At 53.9% G+C, this 26,282-nt stretch overlaps 8 protein-coding genes across 8 annotated transcripts; 4 read left to right on the top strand and 4 right to left on the bottom strand.

Annotated features, from left to right (window-relative positions):
- Window positions 1-27: 27 nt before the first annotated feature.
- BDY24DRAFT_412411 (histone-fold-containing protein) lies at window positions 28-482 on the top strand (the record flags this gene model as incomplete). The annotated part of the gene is made up of 3 exons (XM_076643056.1): window positions 28-161; window positions 250-320; window positions 406-482. Coding segments are annotated over 3 exons (282 nt in total), but the record flags the coding sequence as incomplete, so codon positions are not given.
- Window positions 483-641: 159 nt separating this feature from the next.
- BDY24DRAFT_347866 (acetate uptake transporter family protein) lies at window positions 642-2,867 on the bottom strand. Its single transcript, XM_076637653.1, has 12 exons — window positions 2,772-2,867; window positions 2,590-2,619; window positions 2,298-2,442; window positions 2,181-2,194; window positions 1,982-2,085; window positions 1,810-1,908; window positions 1,657-1,697; window positions 1,460-1,576; window positions 1,292-1,396; window positions 1,169-1,223; window positions 1,021-1,096; window positions 642-937 (listed from the first exon to the last, which is right to left on the bottom strand). Exons 3-12 carry the CDS (start codon window positions 2,432-2,434, stop codon window positions 897-899), a joined length of 789 nt encoding a protein of 262 aa, XP_076500095.1. The 5' UTR covers window positions 2,435-2,442; window positions 2,590-2,619; window positions 2,772-2,867; the 3' UTR covers window positions 642-896.
- A 926-nt stretch (window positions 2,868-3,793) lies between these two features.
- BDY24DRAFT_378729 (RNA dependent RNA polymerase) lies at window positions 3,794-10,012 on the top strand. The gene is made up of 26 exons (XM_076638971.1): window positions 3,794-4,975; window positions 5,123-5,487; window positions 5,565-5,740; window positions 5,813-5,828; window positions 5,897-6,044; window positions 6,109-6,211; window positions 6,313-6,422; window positions 6,515-6,692; window positions 6,771-6,833; window positions 6,906-6,930; window positions 7,020-7,204; window positions 7,300-7,479; window positions 7,551-7,647; window positions 7,727-7,851; window positions 7,932-8,075; window positions 8,174-8,258; window positions 8,339-8,408; window positions 8,549-8,581; window positions 8,650-8,686; window positions 8,757-8,765; window positions 8,843-8,926; window positions 9,002-9,078; window positions 9,144-9,228; window positions 9,300-9,310; window positions 9,377-9,655; window positions 9,742-10,012. The coding sequence occupies exons 1-26, from the start codon at window positions 4,236-4,238 to the stop codon at window positions 9,884-9,886; spliced, it is 3,570 nt and encodes a 1,189-aa protein (XP_076500094.1). The 5' UTR covers window positions 3,794-4,235; the 3' UTR covers window positions 9,887-10,012.
- BDY24DRAFT_433167 (uncharacterized protein) lies at window positions 10,013-11,114 on the bottom strand. Its single transcript, XM_076644106.1, has 2 exons — window positions 10,564-11,114; window positions 10,013-10,372 (listed from the first exon to the last, which is right to left on the bottom strand). Exons 1-2 carry the CDS (start codon window positions 10,921-10,923, stop codon window positions 10,163-10,165), a joined length of 570 nt encoding a protein of 189 aa, XP_076500093.1. The 5' UTR covers window positions 10,924-11,114; the 3' UTR covers window positions 10,013-10,162.
- A 1,362-nt stretch (window positions 11,115-12,476) lies between these two features.
- BDY24DRAFT_412407 (uncharacterized protein) lies at window positions 12,477-14,642 on the top strand (the record flags this gene model as incomplete). The annotated part of the gene is made up of 4 exons (XM_076643055.1): window positions 12,477-12,639; window positions 12,733-13,721; window positions 13,844-14,436; window positions 14,519-14,642. 4 exons carry the CDS (start codon window positions 12,477-12,479, stop codon window positions 14,640-14,642), a joined length of 1,869 nt encoding a protein of 622 aa, XP_076500092.1.
- A 711-nt stretch (window positions 14,643-15,353) lies between these two features.
- BDY24DRAFT_336853 (kinase-like domain-containing protein) lies at window positions 15,354-18,325 on the bottom strand (the record flags this gene model as incomplete). Its single annotated transcript, XM_076637251.1, has 8 exons — window positions 15,354-15,760; window positions 15,839-16,001; window positions 16,124-16,371; window positions 16,510-17,077; window positions 17,237-17,588; window positions 17,767-17,790; window positions 17,966-18,075; window positions 18,191-18,325. 8 exons carry the CDS (start codon window positions 18,323-18,325, stop codon window positions 15,354-15,356), a joined length of 2,007 nt encoding a protein of 668 aa, XP_076500091.1.
- A 1,925-nt stretch (window positions 18,326-20,250) lies between these two features.
- BDY24DRAFT_207643 (OSBP family protein) lies at window positions 20,251-23,694 on the bottom strand. Its single transcript, XM_076636495.1, has 15 exons — window positions 23,175-23,694; window positions 23,013-23,038; window positions 22,685-22,843; window positions 22,605-22,615; window positions 22,435-22,529; window positions 22,309-22,332; window positions 22,138-22,196; window positions 21,954-22,035; window positions 21,798-21,850; window positions 21,610-21,690; window positions 21,411-21,524; window positions 21,136-21,293; window positions 20,904-21,026; window positions 20,663-20,817; window positions 20,251-20,575 (listed from the first exon to the last, which is right to left on the bottom strand). Exons 1-15 carry the CDS (start codon window positions 23,452-23,454, stop codon window positions 20,487-20,489), a joined length of 1,509 nt encoding a protein of 502 aa, XP_076500090.1. The 5' UTR covers window positions 23,455-23,694; the 3' UTR covers window positions 20,251-20,486.
- On the top strand, window positions 23,512-25,021 carry ATG16 (Atg16p). Its single transcript, XM_076636496.1, has 6 exons — window positions 23,512-23,692; window positions 23,761-23,878; window positions 23,947-24,070; window positions 24,180-24,314; window positions 24,446-24,604; window positions 24,691-25,021. The coding sequence occupies exons 1-6, from the start codon at window positions 23,593-23,595 to the stop codon at window positions 24,733-24,735; spliced, it is 681 nt and encodes a 226-aa protein (XP_076500089.1). The 5' UTR covers window positions 23,512-23,592; the 3' UTR covers window positions 24,736-25,021.
- The last annotated feature ends 1,261 nt before the right edge of the window (window positions 25,022-26,282 follow it).

Here is a 26,282-nt window from a genome sequence, read left to right as displayed (position 1 = left end):
CCTCTTCTTTCTCTTCCTTCTTCAGGACCCGGAACTGTCGCTCTCCGTGAGATTCGACGATACCAGAAGTCGACTGAGCTCCTCATCAGGAAGCTCCCTTTCCAGCGACTCGTCCGAGAGATCGCTCAGGACTTCAAGACCGATCTTCGATTCCAGTCTTCGTTCGTCCACCTCCCTCCCCTCTGCCCTTCACCTTCTTGAACCTAAGCTGACCTTGCTCTTCCTTCCTTCTTCCTTCCTCTCTCACAGCGCCGTCATGGCTCTCCAGGAGGCTTCTGAGGCTTACCTCGTCTCCCTCTTCGAGGATACCAACTTGGCTGGTGAGTCTTCGTCTCCTCCCCCCTCTCTCCGCCTCTTCTTTCTCGATGCTGACTCTTCCTCCTCTTTCCCTTCCTTATTATGCAGCCATCCACGCCAAGCGAGTTACCATCCAGCCCAAGGATCTCCAGCTCGCTCGACGACTCCGTGGAGAGCGAGCTTAAAACCCTCGTCTCATCTCGTTCTCGTCCCTTCTTCATCTACCCTTTTTGGTTTACGGCCCTTTCGTCTTTGCTCTTTCTTCAACTTTAACGTGTTCTATGACATGTCATGCCTTCTCTTAAAATGGTCTCTTGCTCGTGATGAAAGAGAGTGGAGGGAGGGGACCGACGAGGAAGGGAGGTTGGAAAAGGTAGAGCGACCAGCTCAGGTCGAACGGTTGGCGTTCAGGTCTTCTTTCTCGACCCTTTCTCTTTCGCAGATGTGGAGAGCAGAAATTGTGGAGCATGATACTGATACAAGGTGAGAGAAGAACAAGAAGAACCAACGCAAACGGATAAGAGGGAAGAAAACGAAAGCTCGAATGGGAAACCAAAGACGCTACCCACCACCCTCAACCCTCAGCCCATGAACGATCTTTACTGAGCCTTGTTTCCCTTATACAATCGGTTGAGATCGTCTGAATGCGCAATGAACCAGAGGAAAGGTCGAGAGTCAGTCAACGTCGATGCGATGCGAGAGAGAGAACATCAGCAGACTCACAGCTAGGCAAAAGGAAGTAGCTGGTCTCAGCAGTGTAGATCCCTTCGAAGCCAGTGTAGATCGCGATGAACGAGGTCTGAAATCAAAAGAGCAACCGAACGTCAGGGAAAGGAAGAGAGGGGAGGCGACGCGGCGATGAAGTACTCACGAGGATTCCAACGGCACCTCCTGCTCTAGTAAGCTGGGCGGACTGCATGAATTGACTGGAAGAGGCAAGAGCCAAAGGTCAGTCTGCGCTCGGAGGGGAGAAGATCTCGAGAGGAAGACGTACGCGCAGGCCAGGAGGAGGAAGGTGAGATCGAGGAAGAAGAACGTGAGGAAGAGTTCGAGCGTCGTTTTGAGAGTACCGAGGAGCATGATAAACGTCAGAATAAACCTGCAGGTGGCAGAAGTTGGTGTCAGATTTGAAACTGGTCCGAGAAGAGAGATCTGAACTCACCACGTAAGAATGTAGATACCCAGAGCGCTCTCGAGCTCTCCCTCTGCCCAATCTGCAGTAAGGATTCCCGAGCTGGGCCAGTAGATCAGACCAAACGAAATCCAGAAGGTCCCATAGCTGTGAGGAAAGATCGCGGACAACAGAGTCAGATGTGCGACGACGACGTTCTCGACTCGATCTGGCAAGCGAGGACTCACGCGCTGAAGGCTGTAGCCCCGAAAGTGTTACCCACAGCAAACTGGAAGTTTGAGGGAAAGAGAATTCAGTGTGCAGATTCGGAAAGGAAAGAAGAAGAGAGAGTTTCGACGCATCGTCGCCTCTTCGTCTTGAGCAAGGAAAGCATCGCTCACCTCCCATTGTCCCGAGAGGAACTGAGCAGCTCCACCCATACCAAAGCACATCGAGACCACAACATTGGGAGTCTTGATGCCTCGAATTCCAGCGTTGTACTGAAGAGAGAAAAGGAAGAGGATCGTTTAGTCGACCGACGAGAAGATCAAAACAAGGAAGACGCGCACGAACCCAAGAAAGAACAAAGGTCGTGAAAGCGAAAGCGAAAAGTCCGAGAGGCGAAGGGTTTCCGAACTTCCGATGATAGACGGGGAAGGAGGGTTGACTCGTATCGACTGAGAGGGAGAGACGGGAAGGAAAGGAAAGGGAGAGAGGCGATCAGCCACCAAGCTCAGCTGAACCAGGACGGGCGAAGACGCAAAAGACGAACGGGGATGTCCACCACTTTGAGCATGTAAGAAAAGGGATTGTAGAGTAAGTTACGAGTCCAATCGGTAAAACTGGAATACAGAGGTAAAGCTGGAAGACAGAGGGAGAGTGAACGAACGGAGTGAGAGCTCGAGCGAGAGGTGCGACCTCGAAGTGTTGAGTGTTGTCCTTGCTGGGAGGAGTGACCGAATGATCCCGCTTGTGATCCATTGAGGGGGTTGAGTACGAGTGGGTTCCTTGCTCGAGATCCGACATGTTTCTTGCTAGAAGGAAAGAGGGAAGAAGGAGAGAAGAAGCAGGGGAAGAGAGATGGAAGTCAGCCCGCGCAGTTTGGAACTCGACGCGTCGATTCTTCGGCACTAGAGAGGGTTGAGCTTCTCAGGTCCCTCTAGTTGAAAGATTCGACTCACCTTGTGGTAGTGGGAAGAGGTGGGAAGAGACTGGGGAAGAGGTGAGAGCAAAGGAAGAGGAGATTGATGGGAAGAAGAACGGGTTCAGCCCAAAGTCAGCCGACGTCTTTCCTTCGAAGATTTTGGCCAGGAATGGAAAGGAAAAAGACTCGAGAAGATGGTACACATCAGAATCGACTCACTTCTGGTTGGAGAGCTCGTGAGAAAGAGAGATGTGGTTTGTAGGGAAGGTAGAGAAAGTCGGGAAGTGTTGAAATGAAGAGCGTCCCTGTCGTCGGGTGTTGGAATTTCCCGAGCGGCTTCCCTCGCTGATAAAAAGGACCAGCTGACTGGGAAAAACTGAGTCGATCACTCTTAGAAAAGTTCCCTGTGATAAGTAGTTAGCTCTTTGAGTGATAACCAAGCTAGAGGCGGCTGGAGGAGAGGAAAGCAGAGCTCGACCCTCTCCCGAACCTGATGACTCTTTGCTCCCTTCGCTTCGTTCCGAGGGCTGGGTCCGAACATACAGCGAAGATCCAGATATATCTTAGTCTCACGTCTCGTGTCTCGAAGTCGAAGTTTGAGCGGGAAGAACGCAGAAGAAGGAGAAGTTGGCTCAAGGGGCAAGGAGAACAGAGGAGGGAAGAGGCCGGGAGTCGACTCGAATGAGAGCCAGCAACGGATTGTTTTTTTTTTCGTTCAGGTCCGGATAACGACAGCTTTGAGAACACGATGGTAGTCTAGATCATACAAGCTGGTTTCCATGCTGGTCATTTAGAGGTAGAAAAACAGAAGGAAAGTTAAACTGTTTTCCGCGAGCTCGACCTCACCTCTCCTTCCTTCCCTCCCTCCTCCTCCACAACGCTTCTTCCTCTTTTTCTCCCCTTGCTCGAACGACTCCCATGTCTGAGCCGGATCCTTGGGACCCCTCCCTCTACGCAGACAAACTCGCTGCCATCAAGTGGGAACGAGATCATCCTAGACGACTCCTTGGGAAGAGATCAACTTCGGCGACGTCAACTCCTCCTCGCTCCTCTTCCTCCTGGAACTCTCCTCAAGCCTCATCTTCTAGGTCGAATGGATCGACGACACCCGCAGGAGGATACGGTGGTACTGGAGGCAATTCTGGGTTCGTTGGAGGGAACGGGAGAGGTCGAGGGCGAGGCAGAGGGAGGGGAGGAGGAGGAGGAGGAGGCGTGAGCTCGAGGGGAGGAGATGGAGGAGCAAGATCGGGACCTTCATCTTCACAGACCTCATCTGTAGGAGCTCCGTCACCTGGAGGAGCCAGAGCTGCAACAAGCTCATCACCGTCGACTTCCAACCCACCCAACCCGCCGTCTTCGTCTTCCTGGCCACCCTCCTCCCCTCCCTCCCCCCAACCCTCGGTTCTACCTTCATGGGACTCCCATCCTTCATCCTACCCAGCACAACTCTCTCAACCCTCCAACACCTCCCAAAAATCCAAAACCATCCCTCTTCGAGACCCACATCAGTCTCCCGACTCAGCTTCTCCTCCGCCCTCCTCTTCTTCCTCTTCTTCAACGCTCAAACCCTCCTCACACCCTCCTCTCCACGTCCCTCGCCTCCGACCCTACCAAAACGTCCCCAAACCACCCGCTCTCGTCAACAAGGCCTACCTCCAACCTCCTCTGCCTCCTCTCTCGTTCATGGGTCGGTTCGAAAGACGTCCTCCTCCTCCTCGCCCTCCTCCTCCCAACAACTCAAGTCGCAGCCTTCCTTCCCAGGAGGAAGAGTTCCGAGAGTTCCAACGACAGCAGTACGCCGCAACAGGAGAGCGACCCAAGGTTCCTCGACCGGACAAGACGAGGCTCCTGCCCACCCACCTCGTTGTCGGGACGCGTCGAGGACGCACCATCTTCTCTCAGTTCCAACATTCTCTTCCCATCATTCGAGAGCCCGACGGTCAAACAACCCTTCAGTCCTTCCTCTCGGTCAACTTCGCCCGATCCCACTTCTTCTTCAGAACCTACCTCGAGGAGCACAGGGAGTGCGAGGCTCTCTGGCCCCTCAGCGGTGAAATTCTCTTCGACGACATCATCCGAGGAGGGGTTCAGCTCGAGAAGGCTCGAGCGAACGACGAGGACGTCTACGTCTTGACTCTCACCTCTCGTCGACCTCCGAAGTACGTCGTCACCCTCCAGGAGCCCGTTCAACTTCTCGACGAACAAGGAAGTCCTCTTCCCGATATGTATACAGATCGACAAGGAACCGAGATGGATTTCGCGAGAGCGGAGCGGTTTACGAAGGAGGAGATGGTCATGGATCGAGGAGCCTTGGTCAAGAAGAGGTTGGCGACGTTCAAGAGGAAGGAGGAGATCGAAGCTGGTCCGGTCACGTCGTTCGGTCAGACGACAAGTAATGGCTTGTTGTACGAGGCTGCTCACTGGTGAGTCGGTTTCATCTTTGTAACCACCTGTTTAGTGCGCCTCCGTACCTCTCCTTCGACCTGGCGCGACTTTTGCGTCCTCAGCTTATGTTTCTTCGACGCGTCTTCGAACTGACGCGACTACCTTGCTTTTCTCGTCCCCCACAGGCTTACCTTCCGCTTCACCTTCCCTGCCTCATCCCATCGAACGCTTTTCGAGGTCATGGACAAGCTCTCTCATCTCTCGTCGGACGACGTTTCCAACACCGTAGTCGCGCGTATGTCAGAGGACCTTGCTCGACCAGATCAGCCGCTTCCCTCTCCCAACCTCGGAGGGCTCAACAAGCAGGACTTCTCGATCCGCTATCTCGTCGACTCTCTAGTGTCTCGCGGTCAGATCCGGACCTGGGACGTCGCCAAACTTCTCGACTGCCTCTCGACGCACGAACCCAAGACGACCTGGTCGAAGGCTCGGATTCTCGAAGATTTTTTCTTGGAGGAGAGGACGTACAACATTCCTGCCCAGGTTGCCAGTGAGTTCACGCCAACGTTAGATCCTGGAGCACGAAGCGCACAGCGCTGACCAGCTTCGCCTCCCTTTCTTCATCAGAACTCGCTGCCGCTCCCCGTCCTCGACCAGTTCGACCTTCAAAGCACATGGCTTCCCCACGTCGAGCTCTTCTCACTCCTCTTCGACTGCTATCCTTCCCACCTGAGCCCGAGACGAGCAACAGAGTCCTTCAAAAGTGGTCGGACAAGATCGATCAGTTTCTTCGAGTTCATTTTGTGAGTTTCGAGCTTCTTCTTCGCCAGATGTTCACCCGAACGGCTGACCTTGTTTTCTTTCATTTTCAATAGTGCGACGAGGACGATGGTAAGCTTGGTTTCTGCTCTCGCTTGCTGATCCCGTCGTCGCTGATCTCCTTTCCTCCCTCCTCTCAGCGCTCTGGATCGACTGGTTGTACAGGATCTACGACGACTCTCATCCGTCTTCGGGAGTCCTGGGTCGAGTTCGAAGGGCTCTGAGGCATGGAGTCAAGATTGGTGGTCGTCATTACGTCTTCCTTGCGTTCGGTGAAAGTCAGTCAAAGTGAGTCTCCGCGTGGTTCCTCGTTTCTTCACGCTGACTTCCTCTGTTCTTTCACTTCTCGAAGGGAACGATCATGCTGGTTCTTCTCTGAAGATCCTGCGAACTCTCCCAATCGAGTCACTGCTGCTGGAATTCGGGCTTGGATGGGGGATTTCTCGAAGGAGAAGGTGAGCTTGACCTTTCCTTCTCTCCATCTTCTCTACATCTTCTCTCCGTCTCGTCGTTTCCTCCTCTAACCTATGCCTGAGTTTATTTCTCTCGTCTTCAGATCGTCGCCAAGTACGCCGCTCGGATGGGACTTTGCTTCTCGAGCACTCGTCTCGCAATGAAGGTCGAGATGAAAAAGATCAAGGACATCAAGACGCCGGACAAGAAGTAGTGAGCTCGTCGTCTTTCGATTCGAGACTGGAGAGAGGGTGGAAGACGTGAATAGAGATCTCTGAACTGGCCCTCGCCTCGAATCCTCGCAGCCTCTTCACGGACGGAGTCGGAATCGCCCATCCCTCGATCTTGCAAACCGCTGCAAAGACGCTTGGAAAGATCAACGGAGTCGATTCTACTCCTTCCGCTGTTCAGTTCAGGGCTGGTGGTGTGAAGGGTGTCCTCGTTGCTTGGGAGAACCACCCTGAGCTGCTCGAGAAGAACAAGGTCAGTCGCGTCTCCGGAGACTCGTCTCTTTCTCACCTTGCTCGAACTGACTCGCTTCCATTTTTTCTCTGTATCCAGATCCTCATTCGACCCTCCATGCTCAAGTTTACTTCGCCTGAGAAGGATCTTCAGGTCATGAAGGTCAGTTCGATCTTCTCTCTTCGCGACTTGACCCTCCTGTTCGTCATCCTGACGCGTCTTCTTCTCGAACAGGTCTCAACGTTCAGTTTCGCTTATCGTACGTCCTCTCTACCCCTTCTAGCTCTATTGATCTACCTCTAAAGATCACCCCTCTCCTGCTCGTCTCCCTCGTTTAACTCCCTCCAGTCAACCGTCAATTCGTCTCCATTCTTTCCTTTCTCGGCATCGAGGATTCGGTCTTCTCCTCCCTCTTCCAGTCCGCTATCCGAGCCGCCAAGAAGATAGGTTCGCCAGGCTACGTGGCCTGGGTGCTCGGAGAGCTGCCTTCGGAGGAAGAAGAGCTGGACCCTCGAATCTACACGTCGTCGACTGTGAGTTTTTTTCGACGAGTAGATTCTCTCGCTTCAATCGACTTCTCCGGAGACGACCAACTCTGCGACTGACCCTTCTCTCTGTCGCTTTTCAGTTCCCTATCGCCGAGCTCATAGAATTCGGTTTCGGATCAGAGCCTCTCCTTCAAAACATCCTCAACGTCCTCGAATGTCGCTGCCTCCAAGACCTGAAGTACCGAGCGAGAGTTGAAATCAAGAAGGGAGCTTTTCTTCTGGGAGTCGTCGACGAGTTGGGAGTCCTGGAGGAGGGAGAGGTGAGTGCGGATCCGTCGCCTCCGCCGATGCTCGTTGCTGACTCTCTCGATTTTCTCCTCTTTCTTCGCAGATCTTCGTTCGATACGAAGACTCCAGGAGACCGGATCTTGGTCGACATACCGTCGTTGGACAAGTCGTCGTCGCCAGAGCTCCTGCTTTACATCCAGGTGGGTCTCTTTGCGAGGGCTCGTCCGTCTCGCTGACCTCTCCTTCCTTCCGACCTTTTTCCCTTTCCTTCCGTCTCAGGTGACATGCGGGTTGTTAAAGCTGTCGATCGACCAGAACTTCATCATCTCATCAACGTAGTGGTGTTTTCCAAGAAGGGGAAACGAGATCTGCCGAGTCAGCTTGCGGGTGGAGATTTGGACGGAGTAAGGACGTCTCCCACTTGGGTTCTCTCCTTAGTCTCAGAATCTGACCTTCTCCGTACCTCTGTATCTTTCTTTTGCAGGACATGTTCACCGTCATCTGGGACAAGAGGCTCGTCCCGAAGAAGAGAGCCCTCGCCTTCGACTACAACCCTCCGGAACCGAAGCTCTTCAACAAGGAAATCACGCCTATCGATCTCCAAGACTATCTCGTGGAGTATATGAAAGTAAGCACCGGGGTTCTAGACGTTCTGTTCACTGCCTTGCGTTCGAGTTTCGAAAAAATCGGGTCTCATACACGCGTCTCCCCGTTTTCGCTTCGTAGGAAGACAACCTCGGTCAGATCGGAAACTCGTGGCTGGCACTCAGTGACAAGTACGGACCTTCTCATCCCTACTGTCTCCAACTTTGTAAGTTCATCGATCTCGAGGTTCTTCGAGATCCAAACTGACGCTCTCCTCGCCGCCCTTCTTCCTTCGCTCCTTTGCAGGTCAACTTCACTCGTTCGCCGTCGATTACCCCAAAACCGGAGTCTCCGCTTCTCTGCCTGCCTACCTTCGGTGAGATGATCCACTCCGTTTCCCCTTCTCTGCTGTTTCTTCTCGTCGAACGCGGCGACAACGCTAAACTGGAATCGCTTCCCGCATTTTGACTGACACTGACCGATTCTTCCTTCAACTTCTTCAAACCATCTCCGCAGACCTACGGAATGGCCAGACTTCATGAATAAGACGTGAGCTCTTACACTCGTCGATTCGACTCGACGGCTGACCTTCTCCTCTCTCTCTTCTTCTTCCCCAGCCATCTTCAGGCCGCTAAGATCTACGAGTCGGATAAGGTACGGATCTCTCTCTTCTTTATCAAGATCTTTGCCTCTGACCCTTCTCGTCCTTTTCGCTTTCTTCCAGCCTAACGGGGTGCGTCTCTCTCTCGACCTCGATCCGTGTTCGAGCGCTTCCTCGCTCATCCATCTCCTCCTTTCCGTTTTCTTCAGATCCTCTTCCGAAGTCTCCCAGATCCAACCTACGATCCTATCGCCGAGGGAGACTTCTGCGATCCTCGCCTTCAACGCTTCGAAGTGAGTGGCTCTTCGAGAATCGAAATCTGTCGTTCAACTGACGCGTCTTCTTGTCTGCTCGTTCGTCCGTTCAAGGTCGATGAAAGCTACATCTTCCAGGCAGCAAAGATGTCTCGAGCTTACAATACACATCTGGCTGGACTGATGCGACGGTGAGTCTCCTTCGCTCGTCTTTCGTTTCAGCGTCGTGCTGACGGACTTGTTCTCTCTTCCGCAGATGGGCTCTCTCGGAAGTCGAGGTTGTATCTGGTATCGTTCTGAAGACGAACCGGAAGCGAGCAGCGAAGGACGACTCGATCAAGGTACGTTCTTCTATAGTGCCTCGTCACACGCGTGACTCGCTCTGACTTCGTCTTCCTTTCCACTTTTCAAGGAAGCTGCTCGGTGAGATCAAGCTGCTCGAAGATGAAAAGGATGGCTACTAATCGCTCCGCTCCTTTGCTTTTACAGAGACGCCTACGTCGAGGTCGTTCGTCCCATCCTCTTCGAGATCGAGTCCTGGGTCGAAGCCAATCCTCCCGTCGATGCAAACCCCCTCGACCTCGACCGAATGACTCTCTTCGCCATCGCAGCCTACCAAATCACTTCAGATCGACACATCTATTCGGCTTACACTCAGCTTGATAAGGAGGAGCGAGAACGACGCGAGGTTGAGGAGAGGCAGGATTCGGCGAAGGAGGAGGACGAGGAGGAGATCGAACCAGACCCAGAAACCGACTGGAAGCCAACGTGAGTCTGTTCTTCTCTTTTCCTTCCGAGCCTGACTTCGAGGAAGCTGAGTCTCTCTATCCTTCGCCTCGTCTCGTCTCAATCAGCTCTACCAAGTTCGTCTCGTTCGCCTGGATCTTCTCTCAACAACTCTGTCACTTCGTCAAGGTCTTGCACGAGAAGGAGCTCGAGAAGGAGCAGGAGAGCTGGGAAGTTGGTTCTTCGATGACGGAGGGGACGGTTATCGAGTAGGGGGAGAAGGGAGGACACGAGGAGGGGGAGAGAGACGGATGAACGGGAAGAGGTTTGACGCGACTTCACGACTACTTTACATTGCATCTTCCTACTTCAAACACACGCATACACCTTCTTTACGATCTACCCTACGATGAATTGAACGCTTTATAAACACCCAGACAACTTCCAGCAGCTTCTAGAATGATAAGTAGGTCGCTAACGAGAAAGAAAGGGGAAAAGCAAAAGCCGTCGCGAAAAGAAAGTGGGACGAGCTGCACCTCAAGGAGGTTTCTAAAAGAGAGAAGGATATCCTTCCATATGGTGTTTCTGAGACTTGATGGTCTCCCGTTGTACGATCCACCTGAGCATGTACGGACAAGTGCCGGTAACTTCCTCCTCGACGAGTGTCGACTCGTCCGACGCGGTCTTTATCCTTCGAATCCAACGAGTTCCGATCAGGGGCGAGGAGGAGGATTTGGAAGTGTACACGGCTGTTTGAGTCTGTTAGAGGAAGAATAAGAGGTTGAGAGAGAGAAAACGAGGGTTAGGAGGGAGACGAGAAAGGGAAAGGGGAGAAAGCAAAGGGAAAGGTGAGCTCAAGCTCAACATCTCTCCTCCCTTCTCGATTCTCGTACCATCCGTCGGCTTCTTCTGCCCTCCTGTTCCTTCTATCTGGAAGCGAGCGAGCTCACCTTCTTGTCGTAGAATCCGTGACCACCCAGCTCCACGATGTGGGTGAACATGGGAACATTGATGGTGTTTTTGATGTAGAACTCGATCCGGTCAACCTTCCTCTGTCCCTCCCTTCCCTCTCCTCCCTCCTCCTCCCCTTCCAAAGCCACCTCGAGGTCACAAAGTTCCCTCCTTTGGTCCATCCCGACCTCGAGATCATCATCCGTAATCCAGACCACGTCCAGCGTCCGTTGCTCGTATCCAGTGAGGACAGGCGAGAGTCGTGCGACGGGCTCATTCGCTCGCACATCCCCAAGCTTCAGGATCGTTTCGGACAGAGGGTGAGGGAGGGTGATGGCGCAAGAGGAGGCGAAAGACATGGTTCGAAGCAGGAGATACAGAGGAGAGGTGAATAAGAGGTCAGGCTTGGATGGTGGTGGTTTGAAAGCAACCCCTTCTAGCAGCGAGCTCAACCGAAACACCTCTCTGAGTCTCTCGCTGCGAGTGAGCTCGAAATCGATCGCCGTCGGATTGACTCCCTCTCCTCTCGTTCCACTCCTTCGTCTGAACTGTCTTGTTTATCCCAACGACAGAACTTCTCAGAAGGTTCGTTCTCCTATCATCATCGGTTGGAGTTGAGCGCCCTCTTTCTCTCTCCCTCGCCCCCAGTGCTCCGGACCTTCTCTCGAGGCGAAAGCAGACTTTCTGCTACATCAAACAACATGTTAATCTACCCTTCCTGCTCCTAAGTCCTTCAAACCCATCCCCTTCAACCCCAACAACAGCAAAAGAACCCGCCGTCTCGCGTCCGAGGCATCAACGGGAGCCTTGACCTTTGTCGTTGAGTCCGAGGAGGCTTCAGAGGGCCTTTTTTGAATCTTCGAGCGGCAGAGGGAAGTCGAAAAAGAGTCGGTGATGTTGTAGGCAGGAGGAGGGATGTGTTCGGTCTGGGAAAGAGGACGGCGAGACGAGAGGGACGCGTCGAACGACCGCAAGTAAAGCAGGGAGGGAGGAGGTCAGTTCGACGCACACTCGCGGAATCACATCGAGAAGGGAACCTAAGAGACTGAAAATTGTCTGACTTCGCATGTTCCGGGAGAAGAACTTACTAGGGAAATCCTGGATCTGGCAAGAGACGCGTCTTTAGACTCCTGTTCGAGGCAGAGGGAGAGCATTGTCGAGTGGGAAGGAGGGTTTGAAGGATGCAGACCGGAGAAGGGAAGTGGGTAGATGATGATGGTTGGGAGTCAAAGAGCAAGCTGATGATCCCCCTCAAGCTTCGAGCGAAAAAAACAACAACAAGCGAATGAAGGGTGACCGCCGTCGAAGCGAGCGACAGACGCGACATCGCTTCTCTGTCCTTTTTTTTGAACACAGCGTGAGATGCTTCACTCCATAGCTACTCCGAAAGCTCGAAGAATTAAAAGATATAAGCAAGAGGGATAGGGAGAGGACAGGCGAGGCAGGCGAGGACTCGTCGCAGGCCGGTCGAAGCTGTTTGATGTCTCGCATCTTTCCTGATGGAAGAAAACGTCGGGATGAGATCTGAGAAGGCTATATAATAATCTTCAGTTCCTCTAGAGTCTATTCTGTAGACGTTAGGAGACAAACGCGACGAAGGAGGGTTTGGTTGAGCTTCGACTCTTTCACCCCAACATTCACCTTCTCTCCTCCCTCCCTCTATCTCCTCGGAAGCAGAGGGCTGAACAAAACCTCTCGAGCTCTCAAGCACGTTTACTTACTATGGAGATCCCTGCTTTCAGAAGCGAGGAAGCAGAGGGGCGAGCTCACCTCCACAACCTCCTCTCTCCTTCGCCCCTCCCTCCTCTTTGACCCTCTCTTTCAGCTGAGAACCTGAACTCTGTCCTTTCTGTAGCTCAACCACCACCACCTCAACGTCTACATCACGCTCCTCTTCCCTTCTCAACCTCAGATGGGCTCCTTCTACGACCCTCAAGACGTCTCTCGTCGAAGTCGAGAGCCTGGAGGATTCAACTGGATCAGAGAAGATCAGGCTCACGAAATGGAGCGAAGTCCACCGTCTGCGGAGGAGCTATACCCAGCAGAACACATCGAGTACGAGCAGGATAGGCAGCGTCGGTGGAGGGAGTCGGGCCAGCTTCAGGAGGGGAGGGACGAAGGGAGGGAGGAAGAGCGAGCTCGTGGAGGTCAACGGTCTTCTTCCTCAGCCCCAAGGAGAGAGGAGTCGGACGCTTCTCTGGAGGTCATGGATATCGCAGCTTACGCCGAATCTCTACGAACCTCCTCTACCAAGTACCACTCCCAACCTCCTTCGACCACGTTCGGCTCTCCTCTTTCCTTCAACGCTGGAAACGCTCGCCCTCTTCCCTCCCCTGGTCCTCGACGCTTCGCCTCCCCTCCTCCCTCTTCCTTCCAGCACGACCATCGAACCTCTCTTCCACCTCCAGCACGTCGTTCGATGGACTACCATCATCCCTACTCTCCTAATTCCATCGAAGGCTACCCACTCGACTCTTTCATCCCTCCCTTCGCCATCAGCCGATCCTCAGCCTCCCCACGTCCCTCCTTCGACTCAACCCTCGCCACCTCCTCCACAGGCTACCACTACGACCCTCCTCCAGAAGCCGACTCGGCAGGCTACTTCCCACCCGACTCGAACGCTCCCCACTCAGCTCAAGTGTTCGCATCTTCCGCGCCTCATCACGACCTTCCAACGAGACGCGAAACGGACGAGCCGACGTTGGACAGGGAGACGCTCCGAGGCTTCCCAAAGTGGTCGAGGGACTGGTTCAAAGGAGGAGAAGGGAAGGACGGTGGAGGAGAGTACGCAGAAGTTGGAGAAGAGAGGTGGGAAGGCGGAGGGTTGACGGGAGGAGATTTGGGAGAAGGACCGTCGTCGCTCTCGCCGTCGATGAACGGAGAGGGCAAGTTGGGAGTTGGGAGTACGATTGAGGAGAGGATCAAGGAGAAAAGGATGAAGAAGCTTGAGAGGGAGTTTGGGATCGGTGGAGATGGATCTGGTGGTGCTGGGACGAAGGGGAAAGGGAGGGCGGTCGAAGAACACGTCTACGTCGTCGGAGAGCTCGACTCCAAGGGCAAGATCGTTACATCTGGGCTTAAGAAGAGGTTAACTCTGAGGTGGATTGAAGGTCTCTTTGGACTGGCGACGTGCGGTTTAGCTCTTTACGGAGCTCTCGTGAGTCTCTCTCTCGTCGCGTCTCGCTTGCTTTCGTCCATTTCGTTTTCACTTCGTTTTCACTTCGTTTTCACTTCGTTTCTGACCTTCTATCCTTCTTCTCTCGTCACCCACACCCTCAGATGATCAAACCTACTCCCTCCCCACCCCCCTCGGGAACCCTCCCTTCCCTCCTCCTCTGCATCTTCTCCGTCCTCTCGTTCATCCTCGACCTCTCCCTCCTCCTCATCCGACCGCTCTGCTGCTCCTCCTCCAAACCTCTCAAGAGCCAACAACATCCCAACAACCCTCTGCTCGGAGGAGCCATGCTCCTACCCATGGGAGGGCAAGGAGGGAAGAAGGGGAAGAAAGGTCAGATGCCCGGAGGCTTTCAAGTCAACCTCGTCGTCGACCCGAGAGCGTTCCAGGTCGCACCCGTCAAGAAGAAGAAGAAGAAGAAGACCAAGAGGTCGAAGAAGAGGAAGTCTGGAACGGTCGAAGAACTCGCTTCGTCTTCGTCGTCGTCGTCGGAGGATTCAAGTTCGGACGAGGAGGACGAGACGCGTCGTCTGAGTTTCGGAGAGGTGATGGCACAGAGGGAACGACGAGCTTGGGCTAGGAAGTGGATCGTGAGGATGGTTTGGTTCGATGTGGTTCAGGGGTTGGGGTGGGGAACGGTGTTTGGGGTGGTGATGGTGACGGGGGAGAAGTGTCCTGTGGGAGAGTTTGAAGGATGGTGAGCGTTTTCGTCTCCCGTTCTCCCCTCTCGTTTGTCGGGTTTCTCTCGCTGACGTTGGGGTTTCGTTCGTTTCCTTCAGGTGCGAATGCTACAACTCCGCTACCGCTGGATCCGTCCTGCTTTGCCTTTGCTTCCTCACGTCCTTCGTCTTTGGGATTCAGGACGCCAGACTGAAGGATCCGTCGCGGGTCGGGGACGATTGAACGAGTCGGGATCTCTCTTTACAACGGACGAACGACGATCTCTACGTTTCCCTTATCTACGTGCTTACTTATTACTTGTCTATATCTGTACGAGCAACGACCGAACGAACGACTGAACGATCTCGATGCGGCAATCTCGACGCGTCCGATCCTTCTTCCCCTTCCTTTCCTTTCCCCTTCAAAAACGCAAGGGAAGATGAGAGTGAGAGAACATGCATCTAAAGAGAGAAGGTAGTGAGGGGAGAAAACGCGTAACGTAGGCAAGTGAAAAGAAGATCCCCGAGAGAATGAAAGAAGAAAAGAAAAAAACGACGGAGAGACGTGGAACGAGAACCTAGAAACCGAGAGAACGGTACGGCAGAGCGAGCGAGAGATAGGGGAGAGATGGATCCGGACTGGGAAAGAAAGAGAGAAAGGGTAGAAAAGGTACGTTTCCCAAAGAAGGCTGGCTACAAAAAGTCAAGAAAAGGGCGAGGCGAGGGAGGAAAACACAAACAGGGGAGGGAGGAAAGAGAGAGAGAGAGAGAGAGAGAGAGAGAGAGAGAGATACGTGAAGGAGGAACGGATGTGGATATGTCCGTCACCGAGAGACTACGTTAAACATTATGTAAGATAGAGGAGGAAAAAAAAGAAACGATAGAGAAGGGGAAAGGTAACTCGACACGACACAACGACCTCCCTCCCTCTCAGACGCGACCGACGACGATCCTCCTACTTCGATCCACCGAGCGTAGCCTTCGCCTTCCCCTTCAGCACGTCGAACCCTGTCTTCTTCTGGGTTCCAGCGACCTTCGGTACAGGAACGGCTGCTCCGATCGGACGAGGAGGAGGAAGAGCTGCTGAGGCTGAGGCTGATCCAACGACCGACGACGCCGCCGACGTGGAAGCCGAGTTGGCTCGTTGTTCTGCGACCTCGATCTCTCCTTGAACGACGACTCCTCCAAGCCAAGGGTGGTCGATCATATCCCGAGCCTGAGCTCGTTTGTCGCCGTAGAGGTTGAGCATCGGGGAGAGGAACGAGGAGAAGAGGTCGGCTTCCTCGACGGTCATGCCGTACTTCTCCTTGAGGACCGAGGTGACGGGCCAGTAACGGAGTTTGTGGATGTGTCGGAGTTCACCTGAAGAGACGAAGGAAAAAAAGACGAGGTCAGGAGAGGGTTTCGAGAAGACGCGTCGAGGACGAGAGATCGACTCACCCTTCTTGTTGAAGAGCTCCTGGGAATAACGACCTGAAAGAGCGAGCGACTTGGGAATCTCTCCTAGGAGTTCGACGATCTGAGCCATGTGGTCGTCGTCCTTGTCGTACTTGGTTCCAGGCTGAGGGTCGAAGAGGTAGTCTCCAGTGATGAGCTCGAAGGTCTGTTCAAGTTCGAAGACGACGAGGAAGAGAAGCGAGAGTTAACTTTGTGTTCTCGTTCTACTCCTCGAACCTCCAGCTTAGAGCTGAGAAGCAAACGAAGGAAAGAGAGACGAAGACTCACGAGACAAGCCGCACTCCAGTTATCCACCGACGGTCCCCACGACGTCCCAAGGATGATCTCCGGACAACGATACTGCCTCGTCTGGATGTCGTTCGTGAAATGATGATCGACCCAGCAGGCGTTTCCGAGATCGGCGATCTTGACGGTGATCCTCTCGAGACTCGCTGGGTCGTAAGGGAACGGCGGAGGAAGGGTGGTTGGATCTCCTGCCGTGGGAGCGACGGGGAAATCTGGGAGGGTCGATCGAGCTCCTGCTCCGTGCGAGACGGCGGCTCCGTACTTGGCGATGTCTTCGGTGGTGGTGGTGGATGTGGGAGACTCGTCCGAGACGGAGAGGGTCGACATGACGGAGGTGGAGATGTTGATGGGAGGAGGCGTGGTGGGACCGTCGTCTGGAGTTTGAGGAGTGGGAGTGTTGGGTCCTGAAGCGTTGAGAGCGGAGGAGGAGGAGGAAGCGTGGTTGCCGTTCTTGGTAGCGGTGGAGATGGCAGAGGTTCCGGGAAGGCTGAGGGTGAAGCCCGAGTTGTTTGGAGTGGTGTTGTTGGAGTGGAGAGGAGCCTGCTGGGAGAGGAGGGAGGGACCGTGACGTTGAACGATGGGAGCGATGGTGGTCTTCTCTCCGAAGTGAGGATCTGCCGATGTCGAGGAGGACGATCCGGGTTTCGAGCTGCTTCCAGCGAGCTTCGAGCCGCCGAGGGAGGAGGAGGGAGGAGGGTCGTTTATGCTGCTCATTCCGAAGGCGAACTTGTCGAGCATGGGACTGCTTCCGTACGAGCTGCTCGGACTCGGTAGAGGTTGGGATCCGACGATGAAGATTCCTTCCCTCCTGGGAGTCTGGGTTCCTCCTCGTCCCTGCGAAGGAGGGACTCCGACGAGCTTCGTCGGAACGGCTGCTGGGCACGACGCGAGCTCGGCCTGAACGACGGCTTCGACGTCTTCGATACAGATGAGGACCTGTAGAGTGCAAGAGAAGGCGAGTAAGAAGGAAAGGAGCAAGTCAGCCTTCTTGAGTTTCGAGAGGAAAGGACGAGAGTGAGGCGAGGCGAGGCGAGAGGCGACTCGACTCGAGAGAACTGAACTCTCGCACAGAAAAGAAGAGGAAGGAAAACTCACGTTCTCGGGCTTGAGATCCGTATGAATGATCTGACACTCCTTATGCAGGTAGTCGAGACCTAACAGCACCTGCTTGGCGATCTGCTGAACGATGTGAGGAGGAACTCCTCGGTGCTGATACCGCTTGATGAGGCCGAGCAGGTTCTCTCCCAAGACCTCGAAGACCATGCAGACGTGCGATCCGTTGGGACCGGTGTGACGGAAGTCGTCGAGGAGTTGAACGACGTGTCTCCGACCTGGGTGGTTGGGATCCGAGGTGACTAGACGTTGGAGGAGTTGGATCTCGTCGAGAGCGGTTTCGGTGTAGTGTCCATCTGACTTGACGACCTTGAGAGCGACGTGACGTTTGACCCTGGAAGCAAAGAGAAGAAGAGGAAGAGTCAGATCTCCTGCAGCTTCGAGCCGCTGCTTGCTCTCGAAGAGGGAAGGAAAGAGAGGAGGCAAGGAAAGCCGCGCTCGACCTCGCCTTCCCTTCCCTCCCTCCGAACTCTCTCTCTCTCTCCCTCCCGACTAGCTCGAAATCTACTCACTTCTCGTCCCTAGCCAGCCAAACACTGTAACACCACCCGAAAAATCAACCAAATGAACTCAAGGTCAGCACCTCCTCATGAATCCAAGCTGGGGAAGCGAAACGGCCGCATCGTTCCGTCGTCTCTCCTCTCCCTGCCCTCCCTTCCGAAACCAAGCGACCGTTCTTCTGAAGCGAGAAAGATGGTGAGGGAAACTCACGTCGAGAAGTGTCCCCATCCCAGCTTCCTCACGATAACATAACGACCGTCCCTGAAGACGTCTCCGATTCGAACAGGGTGGTAGCCTCCTGGACGGTAGTCCTCGAGATCCTAATTCAACGAAAGGGCAAGAAGAACGCGGCGCAAGGGAAGAGTCAGCGATGCTGGACCTGAGCCCAGGAAGACGAGAGTAGGACGAGGAAGATGTATAGAGAGTAGAACTGACCTCTTCGTCCTCGGTCATGACGGAGGTTGCTGATGCTGACGAGGAAGGGTGCGAGAGGATGGGTGAAGCTTGGGAGGGAGAGGGTTGAGGAGGTGGTGGGATAGGCTGAGGAGCCGAGTGCTGTATAGATTGCATATCCAGATTGAAGATGGGATTGGACCGTTTTATCGCAGCGAATGGGAGGCGGACCGGTTGATTGGGAGCAGAGGTGAGAGGGAGAGGGAGGGAGGGAGGGAGGGAAGGAGGGAGGAGAAGTCCATTTCAAAGGGACGGCGATAAGGTGGAGGCCAGTTGGAGGCGACGTTGAAGAGGAGTTAAGAGAGAAATTAAACGGATAACAGATGGAAGAAGAGACGGAAATGATCAGCTCAAGATTAGATCTCTACGAGGCTCGGAGGAGGTGGGACGGTTGAGAACGAAGGGAGGAGGGGAAGGCCGAAGAAAGGCGGGATGGAGCGAGGTGGTGGGAGGAGAGAAGAGATGAACGTACCGTAGGAACCGCTACAGGGACGCCCGAGGAAGCTGAAGGCATGTCGTACGAAGGTAGAGGAGGAGCGGGTGTCGAGGTTGAGATTGGTGTTGGAGGGATGCGGATTGGAGGGGAGCTGAGAGGTTGAAGAAGGAAGGAGGTGGAGGCGACGAGAGGAGAGGAAGGCGTAGAAGAGCTCTGAAGCATCGTATGGAATTCGGTCCAAGCGGAGGAGCGAGCGTTGGTAGTCGAGGAGGGAATAGAGGGGTCGTTGGAGGGTGAAGGTTGAAGGGGAGAGGAGGGAAGGAAGGGGCAAGGGAGAGGGAAGGAGGAGGAGGAGAGAGTCAGCTGAATCGTCCTGACTCTCCTCTCTCTCTCTCGATTTCAAGCCAGCAGAGGAGATTAAACAGAGTCCGCTCGACCGTGTCGGATCTGCTACCAGCTCGTTTCAGTCAAGGAGGAGATGTAGAACTCACAGAAGAGAGGGAAGGAAGTGATGGGTGTTTGGTTCCAAAAGAGAGACAGACGCCAATGAATTCGAAGGAGAGTTTCGTCGAAGGAAGGGAGGAGTGCACGAAGGAAGGGAAGGGGACGTGGCTCGTGATTCTCAAAGATCCGGTGCCTTGATTGGAAGAGGTTGAAGGAAGGAAAGTAGAGAGAGTTGTTGATGAGGTCGGATCTGTTTGAGATGGACGTTGACCGTTTGGGAGGAGGGAGCCCTAAGAGCCGTTTCTGATTGGACCTCTTGTCAAAGGGAAACGGAAACGTGGGAAAAACGTCAGGAGTTGGCCGAACTCGAACAAGGAGGCAAAAAAAAAAAAGCGAAAGCACCGACGGAGAAAAGGAGGACCAACGAAGAATCAAGACCTTCAGAGACAGAAGGGAACGAACAGCTGGTGGTGTTGACAGACGGCGATCCAGGAAGGGAACACAAGGGAAGCAGGTCCTGAAGAAAAAAGGAGGGGAAAGGAGGAGCTCAGAACGCGCGCGCAAAGTCAGACACTCCGCTGCTCACTCGATCTTGATGAAAAGGTCTCCGTTTTCACTCAACTCGAGAGGCTCTTTCTCTTCCGCATGCTGAACAGATTCACGAGAGCTTCTCCTTCACCTTGAAGATGCACTAGTAGATCTACTACCAGAGGTCACAAAAACGCGCGTCTTTCCTCGACTCTCAACTCTTCTCGACCTCGATCATCTTCTCCCACGACCCGTTTCTACCAGCGCTTGTGATGACGGCCAATGGCCTCAGTAGAGATCGAGAAGCAATCCGAAAAACCTTCCTCGGTCTTCGTTCTTAGGGAGGAGATCGATCCAGGCCTCGCCCTTTAACGTCGACCTTTGACGCGTTTGGTTGGTGGTTCGTTCTTTTTTTTTTGGTTTCTCTTTCCTGACGAGCACTGGCTCTCTGTCTTATTCGGGTTAATAGGTAGGCAGTGTGTGCGCACCTTCTCCGGTATCGGAGGGGAAACGGGCCAGGAGCGAACAGAAAAGAAGGGAGGAAAAAAAGGAAGGGTCGGATTTCGAACGACGCGTCTGCGATCTCGTTGTTTTTTTGTTCATTTCCTCCTTGCCTCGAAACGCGTTTCGTGAAGAAAGAGAAGGACATGCTATGTAGAAGTGCGAAGCGAGGCCCAGTAATCAGTAGCTTTGTAAGAGAGGGAGAAAACCAAGAAAAGCGAAAACGACGTGGAGAGAAGATGAACGAGCGAGAGGGGAGAAACGAACGTGAGAGAGTAGTAGTAGTAAGTGAGAGAGGCAAACAACAAGAGGTAGTGATTAGAAAAGAGTGAAGAAAGCAAGTGAGGAAACGGAAGGCGGCCCAAAGGGTTAGTTGGTGAGGGTTGACGTTGGAGGAGGGAGGGAGGAGGGAGGCGAGACGGGTCCGACGGGAGGTCCTGGAGCGGTTGGGACGGCTTCTGTGGTTCGAAGAGGAGGAGCGCGGCGAAGAGTCAGCAAGCAGATTGTCGAGGGAAGAAGAGTCGAGGAACCGGAAGGGGACGCACGAGGAAGTTTCGAAGGCTCCGAATCAGGCAGCGAAGGACGCGACGGCGACGAGCTCGAAGCTGCTGCTGCCTGCTTCTTCTCAGCACCAGGAGCTCCGTTCGGCCAGATCCACGACCGAATAAGGTTGGTGCACTCCAGACGATCCTTTGGCAGACTACGAAGGAACAAAAATGAAAGAGAGAAAGAGAGAGTCAGAAACGAGGAAGGGCAAAGACGCGTTGGAAGAAACGTCGAACTCACTTCGAAATCCCACACAGCGGCGAATACTTCTCTCCCTTCAGCTCAAAGTACCTCATCTGATGGTTGGCCTCTCCACCTCGAAGTCTAGCAGCCTCCCGCTGAGTCTCCTCCACAGCGTTCTTCCTGCAGTCGCCGAGCAAACAAATTCGAAATGGGTGAGCTCACTGGCGTTCGAACTCTCTCCTCGTTTGTTCGACTGAAATCACGCCCAGATGTGAAAGAAACGACTCACGCCTCGGTGGCTCCCTCCATATCCTTGGACTTGATAGCTTCAGTCAAGTCGTGCCAGAGCCGACGACTCTCGTTGGGTTCCTGTTCAGACTCGGGAGCGACCTGCTTGGGTGTGGTGGTCGACTCGTGAGCATCGAAGAGGGTTCGTGCTGAAGGGGACTGAGAGACGCATGAAGAGAGGTAAAATTTGATTAGTAGGTGCAGGTTGGGCTCAACCTCGAGGTCGGGTCGAAGGAGGGAAGGAGCGACGAGCAGCGAAGGAATCCCGAAACGCACTTTTAGATCCTTGAAATCCATACTCTCCGACCAGAACCCAGTGATATCTCCCACAGGTCCCTTAGGACCGTTGACCTTCCCGACGACGGCGTTGTACGTTCCAGAGAAAAAGCCCTGCGAAGAGAAGGAAAGGATCAGCCCTTCTCGTACGAGGACGCGACGCGGCGAGTCTTCAAAGTGTCGAAAGAAATGAGCCCACTTTCGTCTTGAAGTCCATATCGCACGAGTATCCAGTCTTGACGTTCTTGATCACACTGGGATCTCCAAGCTCGAGGATGAGCTTCAGGAAGGACGGAACGAGAGGGAAGGTAAGGAAGGAAGGAAAGGTTCAGCTTCGAGCTAGGTCGAGACGGAGGAGAAGGCAGGAAGGAGGACTTCGAGACTCACCTTTCCGAACATGATCCCTCGAGCGTACATGTTGGGCATACTGATCTGGTATTCTGGAGAGAGACGAAGGAAATGTCAGCCGATGGCCGAGACGCGGTGAGCTTCTCTCTCCTTCTCACCCTCGTCTGGCTCGTGAGAGAAAAAAGCAAGGCTCACCTCCATCTTCTGGTCTATCCATCAAGATGACTCTGTTCTCTCCGTCCATAATCGTCATCGCAGAGTTCCCCAGGAATTTCGACTGAAAGGCAGACGACGCGACGGAGGGAGAGGGAGGACGTGTTCAGTCAAGACTGATCGAGCTCGAGGAAACGAAAGAAGAGCAACGAGATATGACACGTACCTTGGGTCTAAGCTCTCCGTAGATGAGGACTCCGTTCTGAGGCGAGGCGTAGAAGTAGGCTGATGGTGGGAAGAGCGAGACGAAACGAAGAGAATCAGCTCAGCTCGCTCTCTCCCTCTCTTCGGCGTCTCCTTCCTGCTCCCCACGACAAGATTGAGACGAGAAATTCACCAGAGACGGGAGGATGGTGAGACACTGAAGAACGAAAAAGACGAGCAAAAGGTCAGCAAGAAGACAAAGGTGCGGCTGAAGCCAGGCGGCCGAGGCGGGTGAGGAAAGAAGGAAGGCCGGCGATACCTTGTTCAGAAACGTAAAATCCCTCACTGCCGTCTGGATAGGTGTAGGAGCAACGGAAGATCTCTCCCAGGGTAGCGTTGTACGGCTTCTTGACTCTGCGACCCAAAGCGAGCAAGATCAGTTTCAAAGTCGCAGAACGAGCCTGCGTCCTCCGTCGTGAGCTCGCTTACCCTTTGGGTTTCTGGAAGAGATGAAGAACGAGGTCAGAAGATGATAGAGGAGACACGAGAGAGCAGGATCGAGAACTCACGATGTGCCATCCGGACATGTACATAGCCAGAACGGCGAGGAACCGTTCCTGAGCATCCTCCTCCTTTCCAATCGTGAAGATGAGGTCGGGATGAGCAAAGAAGTCGGTGATCCTCTCGAGCATGGACCGAGGTTCGAGTACGAAGGTAGGGAGAGCAATCTAGAGGTGCAGAGCAAGCAGAGAGTAGAGGAAAGGTCAGCAAGAGCACGTGTGAGTAGAGCGAGAGGAGAGGAGGAGAGGAGGAGGGAGGGAGCTAGCGAGCTTGAACGTGGAAGGAACCAAACGAGATTCGGAAGGAGCAGACGAGGAAGAGTGGGCGAAGATTTACCTTGGTGAGATCCATTCCTATCCTGACTGCATTCCCCAAGCATCAAAAGCAACGAAAAGGGTCAGCGAAGCCATCCAAGATGAGGAGGGAGGATGGATCGATCTCTTCCCCCTCCTCCCTCCTTGCTTCCTTCCCCTTCTCGATAACCAAGAGTGAACTCACGTTGACTGATGAGACTCAACAGAACGTTTCCCTCTGACTCGTCTAGTACCTCAGAGTCGTCCGCGTCCTGGAGTACCTCTGTAGACTTCCTCTTGTCGCTTCCACCACCTAGCAAGTTTGAGAAGGACGACGAGGCCGACCGTTCCCTCCCCTTGACGGGCTCTCCTGCTCCGTCAGAGGAAGAGGCAGCAGAGGAAACAGAGAGTCGTCCTCCTGAAGCTCCGGTAGGTCGTTCTGGTGTAGAGCCGATGGCGCGTTTGATGTGATCAGAGAGTCCCATTCGTGAAGAAGAAGAAGGGAGAGGGCAAGATGGAGTTGGGGAGGAAGGAGGTCATGACGTCCGTAATCAGTCTGACCTCCTTCCTCCATCTGGTCAACTCTCAAACAACAACAACCCTCATACTTTTCTTCTTTCGGGATGACTACCTTCGCTTCTCCTCTCTGGCAGGACACCCTACGATATTCTCTCATCCAAAGGAATCAATCTGAAGCGTCCTATCTCACCATCATCGATCAATGTGAGCTCGTTCCCTTTCCCTGCTCCTCTTTCCTCTCTTTCTGACTGTCTTTCCTACTCGTTTCTCAGATCGCAAACTCGCTAAACAAACCAAAGCTCTCAAGGATCGTAATCAAGCTCTTCTTCGAGCAGCAACAAGCGTCAGATCGGAGGGCAGAACGAACGAGAAAGGAGGAGGAGGAGAAGAGTGCGTCCCTTCCTTCCTTTGTCTCTCTCTCTCTCCCTCGCGTCCTGACCTCGCCTCTATCTTCAAAGGAACCCCGTCCTACAAGCCTACGTTGGATCCCTAGAAGGACAGGTTTCAGCTCTGAGGAACGAGCTCTCGGATGTCTACAAGATGCAGGGTCAGAACACTCAGAAGCTCCTCACCATGACTGAGGTGAGCTCTTCCTTTCGTTTCCTTCGCTTCTTCGCCTCTCTCGTCTCTCTCGAAGATACCTTGTTGACCCTTCGCGAACGCATCGTTGGCTTTGCTCGTATGTACGCAGAACCTCCAAGAGAAGGAACATCAAGCTCGTCTGGATCAAGAGGAGCTCCGTCGTCTGACGGAAGGAGAGACGAAATGGAAGCGAGGAACGGAGGAGTGGAAGGAGAGGTTGAAGGAGAAGGATCATGGCATTCAGGTAAGCACTAGCATCCCTTTACCATCCTCTGTGGATCCTCCCTCTTCCCTATCGACCTTTCGGAGCCGCTCAAGCTCGAACTCCAAACTCACCTCCCCTCCATCTCCTCCCCTCCTCGATGCTTCCCCCAGATCCTCCACGACGAAATCACCACCCTCAACCTCGAACTCAACCACACCACCGCTCGGAACGAAGCTCTCAAAAAGGACAACGCTTCCCTCTTGCAGCGCTGGATCGACAAGATGAACGATGAAGTCGAACAGCTCAATCTGGCGAACGGAGACGCGGTGGTGCGTTCTCCCCGTCTTCGCCTCCTTCTCTTCGCTTCTTATCACTCACACGAACTCTCCTCTCTTTTTGGCTCCCCTCTTCTCAGTCTCGACCTGCTGGAACCACCGCTACGCCTTCGGATTTTCAGTAACTCGCCTCTCCGCCGGATTGGGAGAGGCTCATCTCCAGGTTCAGTCGTCGTTCTCGCACGCTTCTTCCTCGTCGCCGTTGCATGGGATGGAGGATTCGGGAGTGTTGGTTCCTCTGCCCTCACCAGTGGAAGGAGGAGGAGGAGGGTGGGAGCTGCTCGGTGTGGAAGGAGAGGACGAGGAAGAGGAAGGTTGGGCGACCTTGGGCTGAAACAAACGCGACTCGGAGGGTTTCTTTGGTTTGTCGGTTAACTTTTTGCTGTGATTCTTAATGACTTTATGACCCCCTTCGTTCTCGGCGAACGAAGACATATTCATTTCCCTACTAGTGCTTTTCTCACAGTTTCAATCGAGAAAGGAAACCCTCCGCGTCCAGGGACTCGAAACGAACGATCGACCCTGATCCTCCCAACTTCGACAAGCCCTCACCTCACCTTCCCTTCCTCCTTCCTTCCCTTCCTTCCCTTCTCGAGCTCCCTCTAGTAGTGGATGCCCTCAACCTCTGCCTTCCTCCTCGACTTACCACTTTCCAGCTAGAGGGATGGCCTCTCTGTTCAAATCGAAACGAAGTCGAGGAGGTCCTCTGTCGTCGTCGACGGGTTCAAGCGAGACCATCTCGTCCTCGTCTGGACGCAACTCGTCGTTGGGATCGAATAGAGGAGGAGGAGGAGGAGAAGTGAGCGATCTAGGACAGATGAGCGTTCCTTACGATCGATTAGGACCGGGAGGGAAGGTTAACGAGAAGAGGTGAGTACAGGGGAAAGAGGAGGAGAGGGAGAACAAGGGACAGGAGGAGGTGGGTGGTGCTGGGCGGTTTGAGGAGGAAGAGGTTCTGCCAGCGAAAGAGGAGGGACGAGAAGGCTGGTTGGGCTTGAGCTGCGAAGGTGCTGGGAAGACTGTAGAGAGGTTGTTTTGGGAGGGCTTGTAAGAAAAGGGAGAGAGGGAGAGAAGGGAAGGGAACGAGACCCCGAGCTCGACAACCTTCAACATCCTCCTTCCTTCCCTCCTTGCTTCCCTCCCTGTTTGCTCACTTCCCTCTTCATCTTACACCTTGCAGTGCCGCCCCAACAGGACGAGTCATCTCCTCACCCAATACGAATCCAACCCTGACCGTCGACGGAACCAACCTCAACATCCACTCCTCCCAACTTCCAACCCGTCGAGAATCCACAAACTCAACCACCACCGTCTCCTCTTCCTCGTCTAGAAGGGATGCATCGAATACTACTATAGAAGAAGGAACACCAACACCGTCGTCGTCCTACTCTCCACCGCTAAGTTCGGTTTCAGCAACTCCTCCACCACCACCGAGCTCGTTCTATCATCAACAGCAGCAGCAGCAACCACCAAGCCTGGGGAGGACCATCTCGGTTTCGTCCAACTCGTCTTCTTCATACAACAACAACAACAACCCTTCTTACAACAGAACAGCATCTCAACAACAACAACAACAACAACAACAGTCGTCCTCCTATTCAACAGCCGGTCCCTCCTCCTCCTCCTACCCCGACCGTTCCTTCTCCCCGACTCCCTCGCATCGTTCCGAATT

Source organism: Mrakia frigida (assembly GCF_051309035.1).
Source record: "Mrakia frigida strain ATCC 22029 unplaced genomic scaffold BDY24scaffold_4, whole genome shotgun sequence".
Taxonomy (NCBI): domain Eukaryota; kingdom Fungi; phylum Basidiomycota; class Tremellomycetes; order Cystofilobasidiales; family Mrakiaceae; genus Mrakia; species Mrakia frigida.
This window is presented reverse-complemented; position numbering and strand designations above follow the sequence as displayed.

What these genes read in the sequence shown, in the direction of transcription:
- BDY24DRAFT_347866 (XM_076637653.1), bottom strand. Translation starts at nt 2,434, where the DNA reads ATGTCGGATCTCGAGCAAGGAACCCACTCGTACTCAACCCCCTCAATG. An exon ending in TCCTCTCGGGACAATGGGAG is followed by an intron (nt 1,698 to 1,809) that starts GTGAGCGATGCT and finishes TCAAACTTCCAG; the next exon opens with TTTGCTGTGGGTAACACTTT. An exon ending in GAGGTGCCGTTGGAATCCTC is followed by an intron (nt 1,097 to 1,168) that starts GTGAGTACTTCA and finishes TTTTGATTTCAG; the next exon opens with ACCTCGTTCATCGCGATCTA.
- BDY24DRAFT_378729 (XM_076638971.1), top strand. Translation starts at nt 4,236, where the DNA reads ATGGGTCGGTTCGAAAGACGTCCTCCTCCTCCTCGCCCTCCTCCTCCC. An exon ending in ATCTCGTGGAGTATATGAAA is followed by an intron (nt 8,076 to 8,173) that starts GTAAGCACCGGG and finishes TTCGCTTCGTAG; the next exon opens with GAAGACAACCTCGGTCAGAT. An exon ending in TCCCTACTGTCTCCAACTTT is followed by an intron (nt 8,259 to 8,338) that starts GTAAGTTCATCG and finishes GCTCCTTTGCAG; the next exon opens with GTCAACTTCACTCGTTCGCC.
- BDY24DRAFT_433167 (XM_076644106.1), bottom strand. Translation starts at nt 10,923, where the DNA reads ATGTCTTTCGCCTCCTCTTGCGCCATCACCCTCCCTCACCCTCTGTCC. An exon ending in ACGGATTCTACGACAAGAAG is followed by an intron (nt 10,373 to 10,563) that starts GTGAGCTCGCTC and finishes TTCCTCTAACAG; the next exon opens with ACTCAAACAGCCGTGTACAC.
- BDY24DRAFT_207643 (XM_076636495.1), bottom strand. Translation starts at nt 23,454, where the DNA reads ATGGGACTCTCTGATCACATCAAACGCGCCATCGGCTCTACACCAGAA. An exon ending in ACGGAGAGCTTAGACCCAAG is followed by an intron (nt 22,036 to 22,137) that starts GTACGTGTCATA and finishes TCTGCCTTTCAG; the next exon opens with TCGAAATTCCTGGGGAACTC. An exon ending in TGGATTTCAAGGATCTAAAA is followed by an intron (nt 21,294 to 21,410) that starts GTGCGTTTCGGG and finishes TGCGTCTCTCAG; the next exon opens with TCCCCTTCAGCACGAACCCT.
- ATG16 (XM_076636496.1), top strand. Translation starts at nt 23,593, where the DNA reads ATGACTACCTTCGCTTCTCCTCTCTGGCAGGACACCCTACGATATTCT. An exon ending in AAAGGAGGAGGAGGAGAAGA is followed by an intron (nt 23,879 to 23,946) that starts GTGCGTCCCTTC and finishes CTATCTTCAAAG; the next exon opens with GAACCCCGTCCTACAAGCCT. An exon ending in AGCTCCTCACCATGACTGAG is followed by an intron (nt 24,071 to 24,179) that starts GTGAGCTCTTCC and finishes GTATGTACGCAG; the next exon opens with AACCTCCAAGAGAAGGAACA.